This window comes from Mus caroli, unplaced genomic scaffold (genome assembly GCF_978045245.1).
Source record: "Mus caroli unplaced genomic scaffold, Mus_caroli_1 scaffold_13, whole genome shotgun sequence".
Lineage (NCBI taxonomy): Eukaryota > Metazoa > Chordata > Mammalia > Rodentia > Muridae > Mus > Mus caroli.
The window spans coordinates 69,370,154-69,390,906 of NW_028227268.1; the positions used below are offsets into that span (position 1 = coordinate 69,370,154).

Here is a 20,753-nt window from a genome sequence, read left to right on the forward strand (position 1 = left end):
TTGTTCTTAAAAATGTGGCATTTCACAAGCTGGGTTGAAGGCTCAGCAGTTAAGAGGGCTCACTGTTGTTGTGGAACATCCAAGTTCAATTCCAACAGTCCTATCAGAGAGCTCACGATTGCCTTTGACTCTAGTTCCAGGAGATCTAGCACCTGTCTGAGCTCTTTGGGCCTGTACACAGACACAAACACATGAGTAATAACAAATCACCTCGGTCTTCTAAGATCAAGTGTGGCATCTGTTATCCAGCTAGCATAGTTAAAATGTGGCATTTCACATCGTAGCTGTCAGTGCCTTCTGAACAGACGACTTGTATGGAAGTTGTGGAAAGCAAGGTGTGTGCTTTATGGTGTCCTGCGTGCTCTACAGAGTGTTTCTAGTGACTCTTCACAGGCTGGTATTAGCACTGAACAGTGGCGTCGTGTTAATTGGTCTGTGTATAACTTACGTCCCTTTCTCAATGATGTAAACCAGAATGGATTCTGTTCATGTAAAATATACCTTTACTTTCAGAATCGCCTGAAAGAGATTGAACACAACCTGTCTAAAATAATGAGACTTGACAATGAAATTAAAGCCTTGGATAGCCGAAAGAAACAAATGGAGAAAGATAACAGTGAATTAGAACAGAAAATGGAAAAGGTTTGTGGGTGATAAATTTTGTTCTGTTTGAAAATTCAGGGATGATCATAATGAATTGCATTTAAGCCCTTTCATCTCCACATTTTTGGTGAAAAGTAAACCTGAATCCTGACGTTTATGATACCTCTAGTAAAATGGGTATTGAATAAAATTATTATTGTGTTAGGGTGGTTGTCATATAAATACACTAAAGCTACCTATTTTGGTTTGATACAGGTTTTTCAAGGGACTGATGAGCAACTAAATGACTTGTATCACAATCACCAGAGGACAGTGAGGGAGAAGGAAAGGCACTTGTTAGACTGCCAGCGAGAGCTGGAGAAGCTGAATAAAGAAGCACGGCTCCTCAACCAGGAAAAAGCAGAGCTGCTTGTGGAGCAGGGTGAGACACAGACCTTACGTGGCCTTTTCCTTTCCAGAACATACAATTTCTGCATGAATGAAGACTCGCCACAGAATTACCACCAAGAGCCTGCAGTCTCAAAGGGCTGTGTCAGGAGCCATCATACGACAAGCTAATAACTAGCAGGTGCTCTTCCTGAGACGACCGCCTTAGATTAGTCTATGACGGAACTCTAGCAGGCAATGCCCAGGAGAAAATCATTTTAGGAAAGATTCCCACTATTAATATGCTTTTTCTGCTGTTATTACCTATATGACAATCACTAGGGATTAGCCCACCCTTTTGAGCAGATCTCTGTAGATCTATGAAGAGGTACTGTCTTATAGTGATGCTATGTAGACAAGTAGATGACTTCTTAATTCTTTTTTTTTTTTTTTTAAGATTTATTTATTTATTATATATAAGTACACTGTAGCTGTCTTCAGACACTCCAGAAGAGGGAGTCAGATCTCTTTACGGATGGTTGTGAGCCACCATGTGGTTGCTGGGATTTGAACTCCGGACCTTCGGAAGAGCAGTCGGGTGCTCTTACCCACTGAGCCATCTCACCAGCCCCGACTTCTTAATTCTTAATGATGATCCTATAAGAATTCCTAAAATTGTATCAGTATTTATTAAGGTCTTTTATAGTGAGACTGCTGTTAGGTCCTTTCTGATAGTGAAAACTGCAATGGGAACTCTGCCAGTCTCCGGCGTGTCAACAGTTACTTGTTCTGATAGTGAGCAGGCTTTCTACTCAGAGCACTTTCCAAGAGGCTCTAAGACTGTGAACCAGGGTCATGAAAAAGAACTAATGGTTTATTATAGGTGCTAGGATGGGAGAGCAAAGATTGACTGGGTTTATCTATACAAAAATTTACTAATAACTTGGTTATGATTTTTTTAACTTGTGAAGTTGTGACAGGTGATGAATGTTTAGTCAGATAATTACTCCCAATGGATACGCATGGAAACATTCTCTGTTGTAAACTCCTTATTCAATTTATGATTTGAGTTTACGTGTAAACCTGTGATGAACTTTTTACCACGTGATCATGTATTCTGAAAGATAAACATCTGTGCTGAGGACAAAGAGCAGAGGACGAATTTTCCCTTATCCCCCTTCTTCATTCATTCTGTTTTTCCCCTTTTTCTTAGCTTTCATAGGGAACTTTTTACAACTTAGAAATAAACATTAAATTCACTTTTCAAAGTGTCTCCTTTTTTTCCTGTAACTTCAGCTAGTAGGCTGAAAGGCCACATTACTTAGTCCCTCACTGTTAGGCTACAGGTGTTAATCACCTAAGCCAGCAGCTTTTAACCCTCAAAAAGAGCCAGAAAGTTTTTAGGACTTTTTAGAAGTTATCATCAGCATCTCAATATAGTTAGAGAGCTGGGATGTCTGGAGACCATCAGTCTTTAAAGCCACACCAGAGCCCTACTCTGTGTCCCATTTCAACCCGCTCCAGGCCGGAGGCTACCCACAGGGCTATAGAGTGTGCTTCCATTTTAATGATATTCTGAAATGTCAAAATTGAGGACCTAGTGAACAAAATCATGGTTGCTAGGGGGAGTGGATAAAAGAAGGGACAGGAAGAAGATGGGTCTGCTATGGTTACAGAAAAAGATTCTTATGGTATTGAAACTTTATTATCTATACTGCTGTTTAGATGTATGAGATAACATGGGGTAAAATTATGTAGCACTTGAGGTTGGAGATAGCTCAGTGGTTAGGAGCACTTTGTGCTCTTCCAGAAAACTTGAGTTTGGTTCCCAGTACCTACACGAAGTAGCTTACAGTCACTGCAACTGCAGTTCCAAGGATCTGGTGCCCTCTTCTCTCCACAGGCGCTCTCTCAGGTATGGCACAGACTCAGACACAAACACATACATACACCTAAACAAAAAATTTAAATCTTAAAAAAAATTATATGAAATTTAATACATATACACAAATGAATGCAGATAACAGAGGAATTAGGATAGGCCTGGTGGATTATACAGTGTAAGTATACCAGTTTAGACTCTATGACAGTTTTACACAGTGTTCATTAGAGCAAACTGGGCAGAATAGAAAAAGATTATACTGTTATTTTTTACAGCTGCATATAAATCTACTGTTACCACAACATTGTTTTTTAATTTATTTTTTAAAATAAAGGTCGTCTACAGCTACAGGCAGATCGCCATCAAGAGCACATCCGAGCCAGAGACTCATTAATTCAGTCTTTGGCAACACATCTTGAATTGGATGGTTTTGAGCGTGGACCATTCAGTGAAAGACAGATTAAGAATTTTCATGAACTTGTGAAAGAGAGACAGGAAAGAGAAGCTAAAACTGCCAGCCAGCTCTTGGTAAATATCTTGAAATCCAGATTTGCTGTCTTTTGTGTCAGATTCACTAAGTGATCCTATAAACTTTTAAAGCGAACCCAATGTTGTCACATTTTTAACTGAGTCTTGGGCTACTAAGTAGAAAAAAAACTTAGAATTTTTTTTTAAATTCATAAGGATGAAATAGGAGCATAGTACAGATTTATGGTTTTATTTTAAGAAAAATAAATTTTTGAGGATAATTGCTAAAAAGTTTGCTCGGTTACTAATTATCACCTCTGGGTGATGCTTTCAGTTTTAGAAATGATTTCTTATATTTTATTCATTGTGTGTTACTTTAAAAGGGGGAGTTTCCCTAGTTGCTTAATGACAGAATCAGTGATGTGCATTGTTGCCGTTTAGAGCGACCTGACAGACAAAGAGGCTCTGAAGCAGAGGCAGCTTGATGAGCTGAGGGACAGGAAGAGCGGACTGGGGAGGACGATTGAGCTGAAGACGGAGATCCTCACAAAGAAGCAGAGCGAGCTGCGGCACGTGAGGAGCGAGCTGCAGCAGCTGGAGGGCTCCTCCGACAGGATTCTGGAACTGGACCAGGAGCTCACGAAAGCTGTAAGCTGCCCACCTAACGAGTGACCACTGAGCCACCTCACATTCAAGGCCCATCGCTCACCCTGAGACTGTAGCACTTCAGTTAGTAATCCCATGTAAAGTGAGCTTATTCAGATATCTTGATGATCAGCTCTTTGATTCTAGAAGTTGATGGGGTAAAACTAGAATCACCAAGAAAATTTAAAAAAAGAAACTCGTGCTCAGACTTTCAAGCTTTCGACTCTCCCTCTGTGTGGATCACAGACGTGGGTCCCAAACGCAGCAGAGTGGGGTGATTATCACAAATATCTTCGTATCTGACCCAAATTAAAAGGCAAATACTTTCCCGTTAGTCTGCACACCTGAGGTTTTTATGTGACCGACTTGTCACCATGTTTCCTGTGGTAAACAAACGCCATTTTCTTTAAGAGGTTTGAGCTTTCCTCCTTGCTTTGTCCTCCTTCACATCTCCATTCCTCTTCAAAACCAGAGGACACCCGTGTCCCACCTCCATAACATAGGGAAGCTATGGCCACTGCAGAGTACGTTTTCATCAGTTCCCAGTTTATCGTAGTGTTGTCAGGATGGGGATGTGCGGGTGAGGGACCACATCACAGCCAGGGAGTAGAGTAAGTTACATGGGAACTTAATAAATACCTAAGTAGGGGGAGTAAGAGATATTCATCCATCTACAAAGATACATTTCTCTTAATTATTTTCCTTTTCTTCTTTAAAAATTTATTTTTATTTATGCATATATGTCCATGTGTCTGTGTAGTTACATACGTGGGAGTCCAGGCGCTGGAAAAGGACAGGGGCATTGGATCTGTAGTTCTGAGCTATCTGACCTGGGTGCTAGGAATTGAACCTGGGTCCTCTGGAAAAGCAGTATGTGCTTTTAATCACTAAACTGCCTCTCTAGCCTCTCCTAATATTTTTCTAATTTTTATTTCTCCTTTCTGTTTGACTTTTCGAAGTTTATTTACTAATTCTCTATCATTACAGCAGAGTACAGTACCCTGAATAAGATTTTTCCCAAAGCATATGTGAGTTTATATTTTTCTCTTTTGGATATGAGCAGAAAGTAGTATTTTGTTTCTCTTAGGAATAATTTTTGGTTTTAGTGGAAAAAATGAAAACTTACTAAAAGAAAAAATATATTCTTCAAACAGTAGAAAGAGCTGCTTTAAAGCTAGCAATAATTACACTTTCTTATTATCTTAATTCTGGCACAAAATATATAAATGTACATTTGTTTGAATTGTTGATTAGGAACGTGAACTAAGCAAGGCCGAGAAAAATAGCAGCATAGAAACCCTAAAAGCAGAAGTAATGAACCTCCAAAATGAGAGAGCTGACCTGGACAGGAGCTTGCGGAAGCTGGACCAGGAGATGGAGCAGTTAAACCATCATACAACAACCCGCACACAGATGGAGATGCTCACCAAAGACAAAGTATGAGCTCTTTCTGTAGTATCTATACTGATGGGTATTTAAAACAGTTTATCCATTTTTAGTCAGTAGGCTGAAGTATTGATTTGGTATTGTCTTTGTATTTAGAGGTTACAACTTAATATTAAAAATAGGCTTATAAAATAGAGTTTTAACTTAAAACTCTTTTTTTCTAAAATTGTTATTACTATTTTTGAGATGGGCTGTAGCCCTGTTGCCCTTGCTGGCCTCTGACTCTATGGACTCAAATGATTCTCCTGCCTCGGTCTCCTAACTGGAAATATAGGCATATACCATTGTACCTGGGAAAAGCTATGTTTTAAGAACAAAAATCCCAGAAATACAAACACAAAAACATGGTTCGAGACCAGAGTTTCTTGTGTGGTGCTGTCTGTCTGGAACTCCCTTTGTAGACCAAGCTGGCCTTGAACTCACAGAGATCTGCCTGCCTCTACATAACAAGTACTAGGATTAAAGGTGTGTACCATCCTGCTCAGCTGTTGGTAACTTTTAACAGAGAGGTTTAATTTTTTTATGCTATTGAATTGGTTACTCTGACTTTAAAAGACTGGAACATGGGGATGTCTTGAAGGTAAAGATACTTGTTGCCAAGCCTGAGTTTAGTCCCTGGAATTCACATGATAGAAGAACTGACTCCAAAGTTGTCCTCCAATCTACTTGTGTGTGCCATGGTTAGAGTATATACACACAAATGTTTTTTTTAATTGGATTATTTTCTTTATTTACATTTCAAATGTTATCCCATTTCCCAGTGTCCCTCCCCCCTTGAAAACCCCCTATGCCGTCAGCCTTCCCCCTGCTTCTGTGAGGGTGTCCCACCTTCCCGCCCTCAAGTCCCCTATTCTGGGGCATCTTTTGAGCCTTCATAGGACCAAGGACCTCTCCTCCCATTGATGTCTGACAAGGCAACGTATGCAGCTGGAGCCATGTGTACTCCTTTGTTGATGGCCTACTCCCTGAGAGCCCTTGGGGGACTGGTTGGTTAAATATTATTGTTCTTCCTGTGGGGTTCAATCCCCTTCATCTCCTTCTCTAACTCCTCTATTGGGGAATCCACACTCAGTCCAATGGGTAGCTATGAGCATCCGTCTCTGTATTTGTAAGGCCCTCTGGCAGGGCCTCTCAGGAGACAGCCATATCAGGCTTCTCAGGAGACAGCCATATCAGGCTCCTTTCAGCATGCACTTCTTGGCATCCACAATAGTGTCTGGGTTTGGTAACTGTATATGGGATGAATCCCCAGATGGCACAGTCTCTGAATGGCCTTCGGTTTTTTTTCATTTTGTTTTTAAAGGCAGTTCTCTGAGCCTTTACACATTTTATATGTTTTGCCTGAATTTGTATATTTCTCATTTTTAAATTGGAAACTTTAGGCATTCTAGAATTTATTTATCCAATTTAATTAATTCATTTAAAAAGTTCTACTTATTACTTAGTGTGTGTTTACTAGCACACGCTTGGCTTTTTAGTCATCTGTAGGTGGTGCACACTTTTAATCCCATCATTTAGGAGCCAGAGCCAGAGGGATGGCTGAGCTTTTGAACAGTCTTCTGTATAGCAAGTTCCGGGCCGGTCAGGACTACTGAGTGAGACTCTTTCTCAGAAACCTTAGAGAGAGGGAGAGCTGGTTCTCTCCCGTGTTCCTGTGGGTTTCAGGGGTAAACTCTGTTGTCAAGCTTTTATGGCAAATACTTGGACCTGCTGAGCCACTGCTCCCATCCCCAGAATTTATTTTTGTCATTAACAGGCTTGACTTTTAAAAGTTGATTTGTTTTGTTTTGTATTTTCCTTATAGACTGACAAAGATGAACAGATAAGAAAAATAAAGTCTAGGCACAGTGATGAACTAACTTCACTGTTGGGATACTTTCCTAACAAAAAACAGCTTGAAGACTGGCTTCATTCTAAATCCAAAGAAATTAATCAGACCAGGGACAGACTTGCCAAACTGAAGTGAGTTGCTAAAACATTACCATGGATACAGATCTCTTTATTTCGTGCTTTTTTTTTTTTTTTAATTGTTTTAAGTATTCATTGTCATGAGATGGTATGTCATATTTAAGTAAAATGTAATGGGAGTCGTTGGGGCCTCTTGTTTCGTAAAACTGTAGAAAAAGGATTGACATCTGGAGTTTGTTTTCTGTCTGAACATACACTGCTCAGACTTTCTCGCGTGCTCTCTGAAGTGCTGGTTACATGAGAGGTATTTCTCAGTGAGCGTCTAGGGAGATCGTAGATTTGACTTTTGCTATATTAAACTAATGGTGCTTTGTTCCTTGTGTGAGCAGCATCTCACAATGTAGTCCAGGCTGGTCTCCAACTTAAGATCCTCTTGTCTCAACTTTGAAGTGCTGGAATTATAAAGTGTATGTCACCATGCCTGGCTCAAATATTCTACCTCTTTTGGAAGAGTCTTTTAGTAAATAGGCTTTTTAAGTTCAGGAAATCGCAAGTTGTTGCAGTTTGTTAAAAAGATAAGGTAATTGGTATAAGCCATGTCACCTTGAAAGAATTGTACAAAGAGGGGCAAGTAAGATATCTCAGAAGGAGCCAGGCGTGGTGGCGCACGCCTTTAATCCTAGCACTCGGGAGGCAGAGGCAGGTTGATTTCTGAGTTCGAGGCTAGCCTGGTCTACAGAGTGTGTTCCAGGTCAGCCAGGGCTACATAGAGAAACCCTGTCTCAAAAAACAAAAAAACAAAACAAAACAAAACAAAAAAAGCTATCTCAGAAGGAACCCTTACTGCCAAACCTCATGACCTCAGTTCATTCTCGGGACCCCACGTTGTGGGAGAGAGCTGATTCTGCAAGTTATCCTCTCGCCTGCACATGCATACCAGGGCGTGCATGGCCTCCACAGTGGAGAAGAGAAGGTGTGCACAGCTAAATGAAAGGGGTAAGCGCCACTGCATGCTAAGGAAGAGGAGCTGTCAGTGGAAGCCACGACTGCTTGGGGACCAGGATGAGGCAGCTGCAGTGGTGTCTCAGGTGTTTCCTCAAGGAGAGGCCAGGAGGGTCTGGGGCTTCTTGGAGACTGGGTAGAATGAAGGCTGCACTCATTTTTGATGAATGAGGGGGATGAGTGACCACGAGGCGAGGAGCTGTCACAGAAAGGGCCAGGGGAGGTGTTTGGAGGTGAGTAAGGAGTAAGTGCTGTGAGGAGAGCAGCGGGTGGCTGCTGTTTGTTCTATCCCATAATCTGGGATCTGAGGCTGTAAGCCCCAGAAATATAGCAGAATTCTGCCCCTATTTATTTATCTGGGAATGGGTCCATGCTCAGGGTTAGCAGATGTCAGTGTCCTAGGAGGAACGTTCCACTAGAAGATTAAATGAGAACATTCAGTTTGTTCCTCTGACTTCTAAAGAAAGACTGTGGTAGAGTGGGCACTTACCATGCTTGAGGGCCTTTGTTCTATTCCCAGCACAAAACTATGAAAATAAAAATATAGGAAAGTAATTGTACATATCTCTTTAACAACTTTTGGCAGAGTTTGTCTAGTAGCTCTTTAACCAAAATTTTCAAATTTCTAGGGCGCTGGAGAAGAGGGTTCAGTGGTTAAGAGCACTGGCTACTCTTGCATTGGATCTCGGTTTAGTTCCCAGCATGCACGCAGTGGCTCACAACCACCTGTAACTCCAGTTCTGTGGCATCTGATATGCTTTTCTGATGTCTTTGGGTCCCAGGCACATACATAGTGCATGCCCATATGTGGAGGCAAAGCATTCCGACACATAAACTCAATCTAAATAATTTAAATTTTTTCAAATATCCCACATTTGTTTTTATTTTAGCAAAGAACTAGCTTCAGCTGAACAAAATAAAAATCATATAAATAATGAGCTAAAGAAAAAGGAAGAACAGTTGTCCAGTTATGAAGATAAGCTATTTGATGTTTGTGGTAGCCAAGATTTGGAAAGTGATTTGGGCAGACTTAAAGAAGAAATTGAAAAGTCCTCAAAACAGCGAGGTAAGTTACAGTTTATAGATCATCAAGGCACTTTGACTTTTGAAATTTCATTCACAGGTAACTGCTAAGGATCAGAGATTTTAAGACTTACTTTGAAAATTAATTATAATTGTGTGTTTGAAGGGGTATGTGCATGTGAGTCAGGTATCCACCAAGGCCAGAGGCATCAGATCGTCCTTGGAGCTAGTGTTGGAGATGATGGTGAGCTGTCCAGTGTAGGTGCTGACAATCAACTCAGCTTCTCTTGCTAGAGCAGCAAGTGCTCTTAACTGCTCAGCCACCCCTCCAGCCCAAGGACTATCCTGGAGATTTAAAACTTTGCATAGACCCAAACGACTTGAACTTGTTCCTGGCTGTATAGCTTCACTATACAAGTAGCTTTGGGACTTGCTGAACCTTTCTTGTGCTTCAGATTTGTCATCTATAAAATAAAAATAAAACTGCATTATATAGTACAGTAAGAGGAGCAAATAAGATTGTGTGTGTAAGAAATGCCTAGCACATAGAAGATCTCAGTAAAATGTTAGATGCCAGAAATTATGCAAATAGAATATAGAATATCCTTAGGAAGATTTAAATGTCAAAATCTTTATTTCGTTTGGGTATACTTACAAAGCAGGAATAATGATTATGGAAGAAATGCGTGTCTATCTGACTAGGATTTCCTAACCTTTTAAACAGCCATGCTGGCAGGCGCCACAGCAGTTTACTCCCAGTTCATTACGCAGCTGACAGATGAAAACCAGTCCTGCTGCCCAGTCTGTCAGAGAGTATTTCAGACAGAGGCTGAGTTACAGGAAGTTATCAGCGACTTGCAGTCCAAGCTGAGGCTTGCTCCAGATAAACTCAAGTCAACAGAATCGGAACTGAAGAAAAAAGAACGGCGCCGTGATGAAATGCTTGGACTTGTGCCCGTGAGGTAAGCCTGAGTAGTCATGGCTCAGGTGGTCTTCACTCTGTGTGTCTCCTGAGACTTGGCTTGAGTCATAGTTAAGACAGTTCTAAACTGCTTGTTGATGTCATTTTCCAAACCCCACAAACAAAATATGAAAAGTTCTAAAAAACAAGTTAAAAAATTTTTATGTATGTGTGTGGATGTTTGCCTACATGTATGTCTGTGCACCACATGGGTACTTGGTACCTGTAGAAGCCCAAAAAGGGTATTAGATCCCCAGGGACTGGAGTTTTATATGGTTGTGAGCTGGCTGTGAGGGCTGGGAACTAAATCCTGGTCCTCTGGAAGAGTAACCAGTGCTAAACTGCTAAGCCCCCCGCTCCCAAAAACCCCTCTAAATTTTAACACTACATTTTATTTATTTGGCGTGGGTATGGGCGTGCAGTGCCATTCATGTGGCCGTCAGAGGACAACCTTCAGAAGTCTGTTCTCCTTCCAATATGTGGGTCCTGGGGTTCAAACTCAGGCCCTTAGGCTTGGTGGCTGGCGTCTTTACCCACTAAGCAATCTTGTCATTCCCTAAGACAACCTTAAGGGTATGATCTTCTCACCGGTAACTCCCTATCCTCATGCTTCTCCCTCCCAAGGTCGGGTGTGTGCCACCATGTCCTGCTCCAAAGACGTCTTAATAGTCTGTTCCCTAGACAGGAGGGAGGCCTCTTTTTTTTTTTTTTTTTTTTCCCTTTGGTTTTTTGAGACAGGGTTTCTCTGTGTAGCCCTGGCTGTCCTGAAACTCACTTTGTAGACCAGGCTGGCCTCGAACTCAGAAATCCACCTGCTTCTGCCCCCCAAGTGCTGGGTTTAAAGGCGTGCGCCTCCACTCCCTGCCTGTGTGAGACTTTGAAAGCAGGGTTAGCACTGTGTGACTGCTCCTGGTTCTTAGCCATCATCCCGTCATCATAACTGTCCTTTTTACATGTAACAGGTCTGTCTGTGACCACAGTTTTTGGAAGTAATAAGAAATGGAATTGATTGTTCATGTTAATATACATATGAAATAGGAACACTTCATTGTTTCTTCTCCCCGCCCCCCAAGAACTTGTCTGTTACCACAGCACTTTAAGGTTGGCATTTCTTGGTCATAGTGTATACTTTTTAAAAAATTAGTAACAGTTATAGCATGCAATAGCCAACATTTGGGTTGTTTTTTTCCTTGTTATCAGCAGCTAATTTAATTTATTGTCCCTTTTAGACTTACCATATTAATTTAATTTTAAGTAAGAATTTGGAATTTTTCAGAAATAAACTTGATTTTTTAAAAAAAAGTTTATTTTTAGTTTATATGTATGGATGTTTTATTTTCTTGTGTGATCTGTGCACTCCATGCATGCACTGCTCATGAAGGCCAGAAGATGTCATTGGACCTCATGTAACAGTGGTTACACACGGTTGTTAGCCACCACATGGGTGTTGGGAATTAAACCCCAGTTCTCTGAAAGAATAGCCAGTGCTTTTAACTGAGCCATCTCTCTAGCCCCTAAACTTTGAATTTAAAAAAAAAAAATTGAATATGTGTTACTGCTTTATAATTGATAATTATAGAGCCAGTACTTGTCTTTGAGACAGTAAGTGAGATTCAAATAGTGATATTAAAAAAGGTTGAGGAGCTGGTGAGATGGCTCAGTGGGTAAGAGCACCCGACTGCTCTTCCGAAGGTCCGAAGTTCAAATCCCAGCAACCACATGGTGGCTCACAACCACCTGTAATGAGATCTGATGCCCTCTTCTAGTGCGTCTGAAGACAGCTACAGTGTACTTACATATAATAATAAATAAATAAATCTTAAAAAAAAAAAAAAAAAGGTTGAGCCAGGGGCTGGAGAGATGGCTCAGTGGTTAAGAGAACCGACTGCTCTTCTGAAGGTCCTGAGTTCAAATCCCAGCAACCACATGATGGCTCACAACCATCCGTAATGAGATCTGATGCCTTCTTCTGGTGCATCTGAGGACAGCTACAGTGTACTTACATATAATAAATCTTTAAAAAAAAAAAAAAAAAGGTTGAGCCAGGCGTGGAGGCGCACACCTTTAATCCTAGCACTCGGGAGGCAGAGGCAGGTGGATTTCTGAGTTCGAGGCCAGCCTGGTCTACAAAGTGAGTTCCAGGACAGCCAGGGATACACAGAGAAACCCTGTCTTGAAAAACCAAAAAAACCAAACAAACCAAAAAACAAAAACAGAAAAAAGCTTGATGTTTTTTATACCTTTTATAAATACCTTGAGCCCATATAGCATTTGGCTGAGTGCCTGACTTCTTCCCTTCCTCTGTAATTTAAAATACTTTTAATTTTGAAATAACTTTCTACATAGAAAAAACTTAGCAAACTAGTACAGAGAATACATACACACTGTTATGCTGAGCTTAACAGTTGGTGTGACTGTGTACAGTTACTGAAACCAGGAAGAGTAACATTGAGGCAGCCCTGCTGACTGCAAACCACACTGCAGCCCGGCAGTCCTCACATCCCTGCCTGTCTTCAGAAGCCCACGTTGCATCTGACTCTTTCTCCAGAGGCTCCTGCAGACTCAGCAATAACAGTGCATCCACCTTTCAGTCTCTGTCATGGTCTTGAAACTTTTTTTTTTAAGATTTATTTATTATTATATGTAAGTACACTGTAGCTGTCTTCAGATACACTATAAGAGGGCATCAGATCTCATCACGGGTGATTGTGAGCCACCATGTGGTTGCTGGGAACTGAACTCAGGACCTTCAGAAGAGCAGTCAGTGCTCTTAACCCGCTGAGCCACCTCTCCAGCCCATCTTGAAACTTTTGATGGTGCAATCAGTCAGTTTGTAAAATTATCTCTGCTTGGCAACACCCCAGTAATAATTATTATAAACAGTTAACAGTGGCTACTAGTATCAGTAGGCAGATGTTTGAAAACAGGACATTGACATATTCTCAGATCTGTGATATCTCTCAAGATGTATTTTTTAAAATACAAACGGGAAAAAGGAGTCATCTTACAGTCTAGAAACCTGGCTAACACCACCATACCCAAATGAATAGGGTAAACATCACAAATAACAGACACGCTGACATCATTGAGCTATTGACAGGATGTCCGAGAAAGAGTTGACAGCTCTTCTGTGCTGTTCTTGCCAGAAACACATAGTTCCACTTTAATTATGAGGAAGTGTCAGCTAGATTGACTTTCGTTGTGTTTTCTTTTAAGGCAAAGCATAATTGATTTGAAGGAAAAGGAAATACCAGAATTAAGAAACCGACTACAGAGTGTCAATAGAGACATACAGCGCCTAAAGAATGACATAGAAGAGCAGGAAACACTCTTGGGTACAATAATGCCTGAAGAAGAAAGTGCTAAAGTGTGCCTGACAGATGTTACAATCATGGAGAGGTTCCAGGTAAGCCGCTGTCATTCAAAGCAGAATAAGATTGATTTGTGGGTTCTTGAATGTGAAGTGTAAGTGCATTAAAAACAGTAGTTGGGCGTGGTGGAACACACCTTTAATCCCAGCGCTGGAGAGGCAGAGGCAGGTGGATCTCTGTAAATTCAGGGCCAGCCTGGTCTATATAGCAGGTGCCAGGTCAGCTAGGCCTACACAGTGAAACCATGTCTTCCCCTTATCCCCCTAGATAGATAGATAGATAGATAGATAGATAGATAGATAGATAGATAGATAGATAGATAGATTATATACATGTGTATATGTATACACACACACACAGTAGCTAATTTTCAGGTGCAGACAGCTGATTTGTATGCATTCCTAGCATTAAAGTATTCATAAACTATGGAAATTGAGGCATAATTCATTTACCTTATTTGCAGGACTAGAACTTAATTTTACTTTTTATCCTATTAAACTTGGCCTTAAAAGAGTTTGAATCATGAATAAGTCTCTTAGAAATAACTGTTCTGTTCTTAAGATGGAGCTGAAAGATGTTGAAAGGAAAATTGCGCAGCAGGCAGCTAAGCTGCAGGGAGTAGACTTGGATCGGACTGTCCAGCAGGTTAACCAGGAAAAGCAGGAAAAGCAGCACAGGCTGGATACAGGTACTGTGTCTTTGTTCACAGGCTTCACTGCCTGCTCTTTGGAGGAGCCCTGTGCACTCACTCTCTTCCCTCCAAGTGTCACTGCTTGGCTTCTTTGCCTTGGAATTGTACATGGTCAGATGAGCTGTGTTCTTTCCCAGTGGTACCTGCCCTGTGAGCTTCACCCAAGAGTGGCCAGGGTGGGGACTGCAGGCAAGATACCCTTGCCGCGTGCAGTGGAGGCCCCTGGAATTCAGCCTTTGAACTGTGTACACTTCGAGAACTCAAAAAGGATAATAGTGGTGTTGTCTGTACCCACCCCTTAGCTACTGTATCATTATGTTTCTGTGCAGTTTCCAGTAAGATTGAATTGAACCGTAAGCTTATACAGGACCAGCAGGAACAAATCCAACACCTGAAAAGTAAAACAAATGAGCTGAAATCAGAGAAGCTGCAGATAGCCACCAATTTGCAACGGCGCCAGCAAATGGAGGAGCAGAGTGTGGAATTATCCACTGAAGTTCAGTCTTTAAACAGAGAAATAAAGGTAGCAATGTGCATACCTGTTGTTTTTTAAATTACTTCAGACAAAATTCATGTTATTAATCTAACAGACATAATTTCAGTTCTTGTGAGAATCAAGTGTTAAGTGTTACAATGCTTCTTCCTGGGATTTCTGAGCGACAGAGTAGGTATTCATAAGTAAAGATTCGGGAAGAAAGAGTCGGGGCGTGTAAGGAAGAACCAAGATTCTGGTTAGGTGGTGGCTCTTATGTTCCTGGAAGTGGCCCATTGATGGCTGCATAACTGTATGTGAATTCTTGTCCCTAAGTATTGTATCCGTGGCAGATACCTGTGTGTCAGCTGTGCTTCTCTTTCACCTCATGTGTGATTCAGACTGCTTGCCAGTACAGTGAGCAGGCATGGACATGCCACGGATACCGAAATGTACCCACTGGCTTTCTAAGTGCATCAAAGCAAAGGTCTTGACCCAGGGTTTCTTAATCAGGGTCACTCACTCAGTAAGCACTACACAAGTTACCCAGTTTATTTAGTAGTCATTGCTATAAATATTATTTCTTAAATAATTTTTGGATTAAGTAGGTTGGGCTTATAATACAAAATAGTATTACCTTGCACTAGTCTTGGCTGGTTACAAATGATTTTTACTTAAAGTATTGAATGCTTCCCAGCCCTGTTGAAATACATAACCAAGTCTGTTTGTGTAGAAAAAAAGAAACTGAGATTTTAGAATGCCCCACGGTTGACCAGAGGAAGCAAGGCTGATTCTCAGAAAGATCTGACAGGGAGGCCTGTGGCTTTCCACCACACCACTGTCTCCCAGCATGAGAAAACACCAGTCAGTGCTGAAGTCACAACTGTATGTCTGTGTCTACCTGTAACCTTGTAGGTTCAAAACATGTTCAAGATTTCAAGGTTCATTGTTTTAAACTGTGGTTATAGCAGTGTTATAAGGGATTTCTGATTAGTGCAATAGTTTCTCATTTGAAAGTCCTCTTTCTTCCAGAATAGGCGTGGGTCCTCCACCATTAGTGAGTATGTTGTTATTACCATGAGAATAACTGCTTAGTTAGCACGTAAGAGAGAATGTTGGGCTGAATGACCTTCTAGTCTCTGATCACATAGAGCTGATATAGGGCCATAGGTTCCTATTGTGCTCTTGAAGATTCATGCATAAAACTGTGTGGCATAATTGGGACCACGTGGCCTAGATCAATAATCTACTTTTGGTAGAGTCATTTCTGGAGCCAGACTAGGTTATACTCTTAGCTATTTTAATTGATTATTTTATTTATTTGATTTACATCCTGACCATAGTTTCCCCTCTCTCCTCTCCTCCCAGTCCACACACACACACTTTTCCTCCACTTCATTCATTCCTTCTCCCTTTCTTTTCACTTAAGGGGAGGCCTCCCATGGATATCACCAGCCTTGACATATCAAGTTGCAGTAACACTAGGCTAGAAGAGGCAGCACAGTAGGGGAAAGGGCCCCAAAGGCAGGTGACAGAGTCAGAGAGAGCCCCTGCTCTTGCTGTTAGAAGTCCCCCATAAAGATAGAACTGTAACGTGTGCAATGGGCCTAGGTCTGTCCATGGGGGTTCCATGGTTGGTGGTTCAGTCTCTGTGAGCCCCTATGGGCCCAGGTTAGTTGATTCTATAGCTTTTCTTATGGTGTCCTTGACTTCTCTGGCTTCTTCAATCTTTTCTCCCCCCTCTTTCGAAGGATTCCCCAAGCTCCAAACATTAGGATGTTTAGCTGTGGGTCTCTGCATGTTTCAGAGTGTTGGGTGAAGGCTCTCAGAAGACAGTTACACTAGGCTCCTGTCTGCAAGTGTAGCAGAACATTATTAATAGTGTCAGGGGTGGGCTTCCTCTCATGGCATGGGTCTCAAACTGAGGGAACTCATGGGTTGGCCATTCCCTCAATTTCTGCTTCATCTTTATCCCTGCACATCTTGTAGACAGGGCAAATAGTAAGTTTTGTAGCTGGGTTGGTGTCCCAATCTCTCCATTGTAAATCTTGCCTGGTTACAGGAGATGGCCAGTTCAGGCTCCTTTACTACAAGTCTTAGCTTGGGTCCCCATGTAGATTCCTGGGAGTTTCCATTGCCCTAGGTGTCTGGGTCATCCCAGAGATTGCACGTCACCCCCCATTCCAGTTGTCTCCCCCAGTACTCTGTCTCCTTCTGTACTCCCCCAACATAATCTCTCCTACCCCCAGCCCCTAATCCACGATGTCTATTCTATTTTCCTTTCTCAGATTCAGATTGCCCCCCCCCCCCCCCCCCCGCCTTGAGCCCTTCTTGTTAGCTTCTTTGGGTCTGTGGATCGTAGCATGGTTATCTATTACTTTATGGTTGTTACCTACTTCATCTACTTTTATGACCTTGAACAAGTTCCTGTTTATGCCTGTTTGCCTCTCTGAAATGTGTGGATAAAGTAATGGTGCCATCTTCATGACCCTGTCAGGAGACAAAAAGAAGTTGACATTAATCTGGGACCCATTTTATTAAGGTTATAGAACATCTGAAATAAGATAACCGAGTGTTTCCTGACTAGTCAGGTTTTGTGTGTGTGTTGTCTAGGATGCTAAAGAACAAATAAGCCCTTTGGAGACAGCATTGGAAAAGTTGCAGCAGGAAAAAGAAGAATTAATCCACAGAAAACATACAAGTAACAAAATGGCTCAGGACAAAGTAAGTTCTTGGTTTTATATTTTATTACCCATGTCTGTGTTAAACCTTTATAGCACTATTATTTCATATAAATAACTGCTAAGATAGAGTATCTTCAGGTTTGTGATCCCTGTGAGCCGGAAGTCCTCCTCGGTTGCTCTGCAGCTTATCTCCTTGAGGCAGAGTCTCTCTCACTGAACCTGAGTCTCACTGGAGTTGCCTGGTGAGCTTCCGGAGTCCTCCTTTCTCCCCTACCTCAGTGCTGAGGTTACAGGCACACAGAGCTATGCCCAGTTTTGTTTTTGTTTTTGTTTTTAATTAAGGCTTTTTTTTTTTTTTTTTTTTTTGAGACAGGGTTTCTCTGTATAGCCCAGGCTGGCCTTGAACTCAGAAATCCACCTGCCTCTGCCTCCCGAGTGCTGGGATTAAAGGCATGAGCCACCACACCTGGCTTAAGGCATTTTTTATTAGATATTTTCTTCATTTACATTTCAAATGCTATTCCCAAAGCCCCCTACTACCCTCCCCCCGCCCGCCACCGCCCTTTTGTTTTGTTTTTAACATGGTTGCTGGAAATTTGAAGTCACGCCCTCAGGCTAACATAACAAGTGGCTTTTATCCACTGAGCTGTGATTAAATTTTTGACATTAGCAAATTTTTGAGTGTGGCCAGCTGTCCTGGAACTCTGTAGACCTGGCTGGCCTCCAACTCACAGAGATCCACCTGCCTCTGCCTCTTGAGGCAGTCTCACTCTGTAGCTCTGACCGCCTTGGCACGTGATATATGGATCCGGCTGGCCTTGTAGTCATGGCGATCCTCCTGTTTCAGCCTCCTTCCCAAGTACTAATTCCAGGCATAGACAACCATGCTCAGCTCATCTAATGTGAATGCTTTTGTTTCTGTATGTATGTGTTTCAGTTTTATAAATGTTTTCCCACAGATCAATGATATCAAAGAGAAAGTTAAAAATATTCATGGTTACATGAAAGACATAGAGAATTATATTCAAGATGGAAAAGATGACTACAAGAAGGTAATTAAAACAAAATTAATATTTCTTTGTTTTTATTCCATGCACTTAATGATCTTTATTTTTATTTATTTATTTATTTATTTATTTATTTATTTATTTTAGCAAAAAGAAACTGAACTTAATGGAGTTGCTGTTCAACTAAATGAATGTGAGAAACACAAAGAAAAGATAAATAAAGAGATGGGAACCATGAGACAAGACATTGACACACAGAAGGTAGGCTTGCTGCCCAAAGGAGCCTGTCAGCACTGTCTGTCATTAAAATAGAAGATAAACTGGACAAAAGGCCAATAGAGGAAATAACTTGTCATTTCTCTTCTTTATTTTTTATTTTTACTTTTATTTTTAGGAAAGGACTTGGGTGGTAAAAGTTTAAACATAAAGGCCAGGCATGGTGATGGCAGCACATGCTTTTAGTCCCAGCCTCCGAAGGCAGAGGCAGCTGCATCGCTTGAGTTCAAGGCCAGCTGGGGCTACAATTAAGTATCTACCTCCTCCTACTCCCAGTCTTCTTCCTAGATGTTGTTTCCATTAGATCTTTGTTTAGTCTTGAAGAAATGTTTTACTTCTGTGTCAGCAGATGCACACAGAGATAAATGTTTATATTTGCACATATACTTAAGTGTACATATATATGTATCTTACATTTGTATTATTTTCTGTCTTTTCAATTAATGTGTTTTGCTCTTACATATTAACTTACAGGCTTTTTTTTAAAGACAGGTCTCATTATGTAGGCTAGGCATAGGACTAAGTCTATGCCTATAGGACTGTGTGTGCTTTACTGTATCAGCTGAGCTCTGTGGCTGGGAACTCGATATGTGCTTGTTTAAGTCATGATGTGCCTAGCCTAATGGAGACTTGACGTGCCAGGGTGGGAAGATACCCAGGGAGGCCCCCACATCAAAGGAGAAGGGGAGGGAGTAGGATTGTGGGAAGGGGCAGCGAGCGGGATATAAAGTGAATAGGAAGGAGAAAGAGAGGGAGAGAGAGAGAGAGAGAGGGAGAGAGAGAGAGCGAGCGCGCAGGCTGAGCAAGTCATGAGGAGCAGATCAGTAAGCAGTGTTCCTCCATGGCCTCTGCATCAGCTCCTGCCTCCAGGTCCCTGCACTGTTAGAGTTTCTGTGCTGATTTCCTCTGATAGTGAACAGTGCCGTGGGAGTGTAAGCCAAGTAAAACCTTTCCTTTCCAGAAAAAAAAAAAGTTCATCCTAAAGAAGTAATTTGAAGTCTACTCTACCTCCCTTCTTTCAGTGAAGGAATATGTATGAAGGGAAAGTAGAGATTATCTGACCTACCCAAGTCATAAAATTATAATAAGTTCACCCTCTTTTGTCAAGTTCCGAATACTATATGAAACAGCAGTGATGAAAGCCAAGCAGTGTGGCACACAGGCAGAGACAGGCTGTGCCTAGTGCTTACTGGTGAGTTCAGGGTCACTGAAGTAGACTGAGGAGTGTCCCTCAAGGTTGTCCTGACTGCCGCACACAGGCAGGCGCAAAGCATCAAACAGTACTGACGAACTTTAAGTGCTAACCGATCTTCCTGTCATTATCTTATTCTTTATATTTTGTGAGGTGCTGTTAGAACTCCCACTGCTTACAATAGAAAGGACAATTGGAGCCCAAAGCTTTTCTAAGCACTTACTAAGTCAAGCACTCTCCTGCCTGCCTTAACCTTCACAGGGTTAAGTTTACAGTAGGTGGCATCATAACCACATCCCATGCAAGCTGATACTTAGACAATTTAAATAGGTTTGCCTAAAATTATCCAGTTTTAAACTGAGAGCATCACCTGACTTCACCAGCTGTTGCTTTTTACCTACGTGCTTTCCAATTAAAGTAAGAACAGAAGTTAACCTCAAAGAAAGTCCTGTCTTTCTGAGGACTGTGTGCGGCCAAATTAGGCATGTTCCATGATAGTCCATCTTAGCTGCAGGGTGATAGCACTTTATAAAGAGCTCTTTCACGTAGTCACAAATGTTAATTCACATATTAGATCATACCAGATGAAGGCAACCTTTCCATTTTCCTAGTAAGGGAAAACTCTAAGCTGGGTTCTCCATGGCAAGGCTTCAGAGAGCACAGCTGCCTGCAGTGTGTCTTGGGTTGCCTCAGCCATTGAACACTTACAATCATGTCACTTTGGCTACCTTAAGCTGTTTATAACAATGCTTTCAA

At 41.5% G+C, this 20,753-nt stretch overlaps 1 protein-coding gene across 1 annotated transcript in view; it reads left to right on the forward strand.

Annotated features, from left to right (window-relative positions):
- Rad50 (RAD50 double strand break repair protein) overlaps positions 1 to 20,753 on the forward strand; it is a 54,464-nt gene that overhangs the window by 11,333 nt on the left and 22,378 nt on the right. Inside the window, exons 6-19 of the mRNA XM_021177827.3 lie at positions 514 to 642; positions 859 to 1,024; positions 3,186 to 3,379; positions 3,761 to 3,967; positions 5,219 to 5,401; positions 7,215 to 7,372; positions 9,211 to 9,386; positions 10,068 to 10,305; positions 13,521 to 13,710; positions 14,237 to 14,363; positions 14,696 to 14,889; positions 17,452 to 17,562; positions 18,482 to 18,574; positions 18,677 to 18,790. Coding sequence (XP_021033486.1) covers positions 514 to 642; positions 859 to 1,024; positions 3,186 to 3,379; positions 3,761 to 3,967; positions 5,219 to 5,401; positions 7,215 to 7,372; positions 9,211 to 9,386; positions 10,068 to 10,305; positions 13,521 to 13,710; positions 14,237 to 14,363; positions 14,696 to 14,889; positions 17,452 to 17,562; positions 18,482 to 18,574; positions 18,677 to 18,790 — 2,280 coding nt within the window. The remainder of the gene's footprint in view (positions 1 to 513; positions 643 to 858; positions 1,025 to 3,185; positions 3,380 to 3,760; positions 3,968 to 5,218; positions 5,402 to 7,214; positions 7,373 to 9,210; positions 9,387 to 10,067; positions 10,306 to 13,520; positions 13,711 to 14,236; positions 14,364 to 14,695; positions 14,890 to 17,451; positions 17,563 to 18,481; positions 18,575 to 18,676; positions 18,791 to 20,753) is intronic.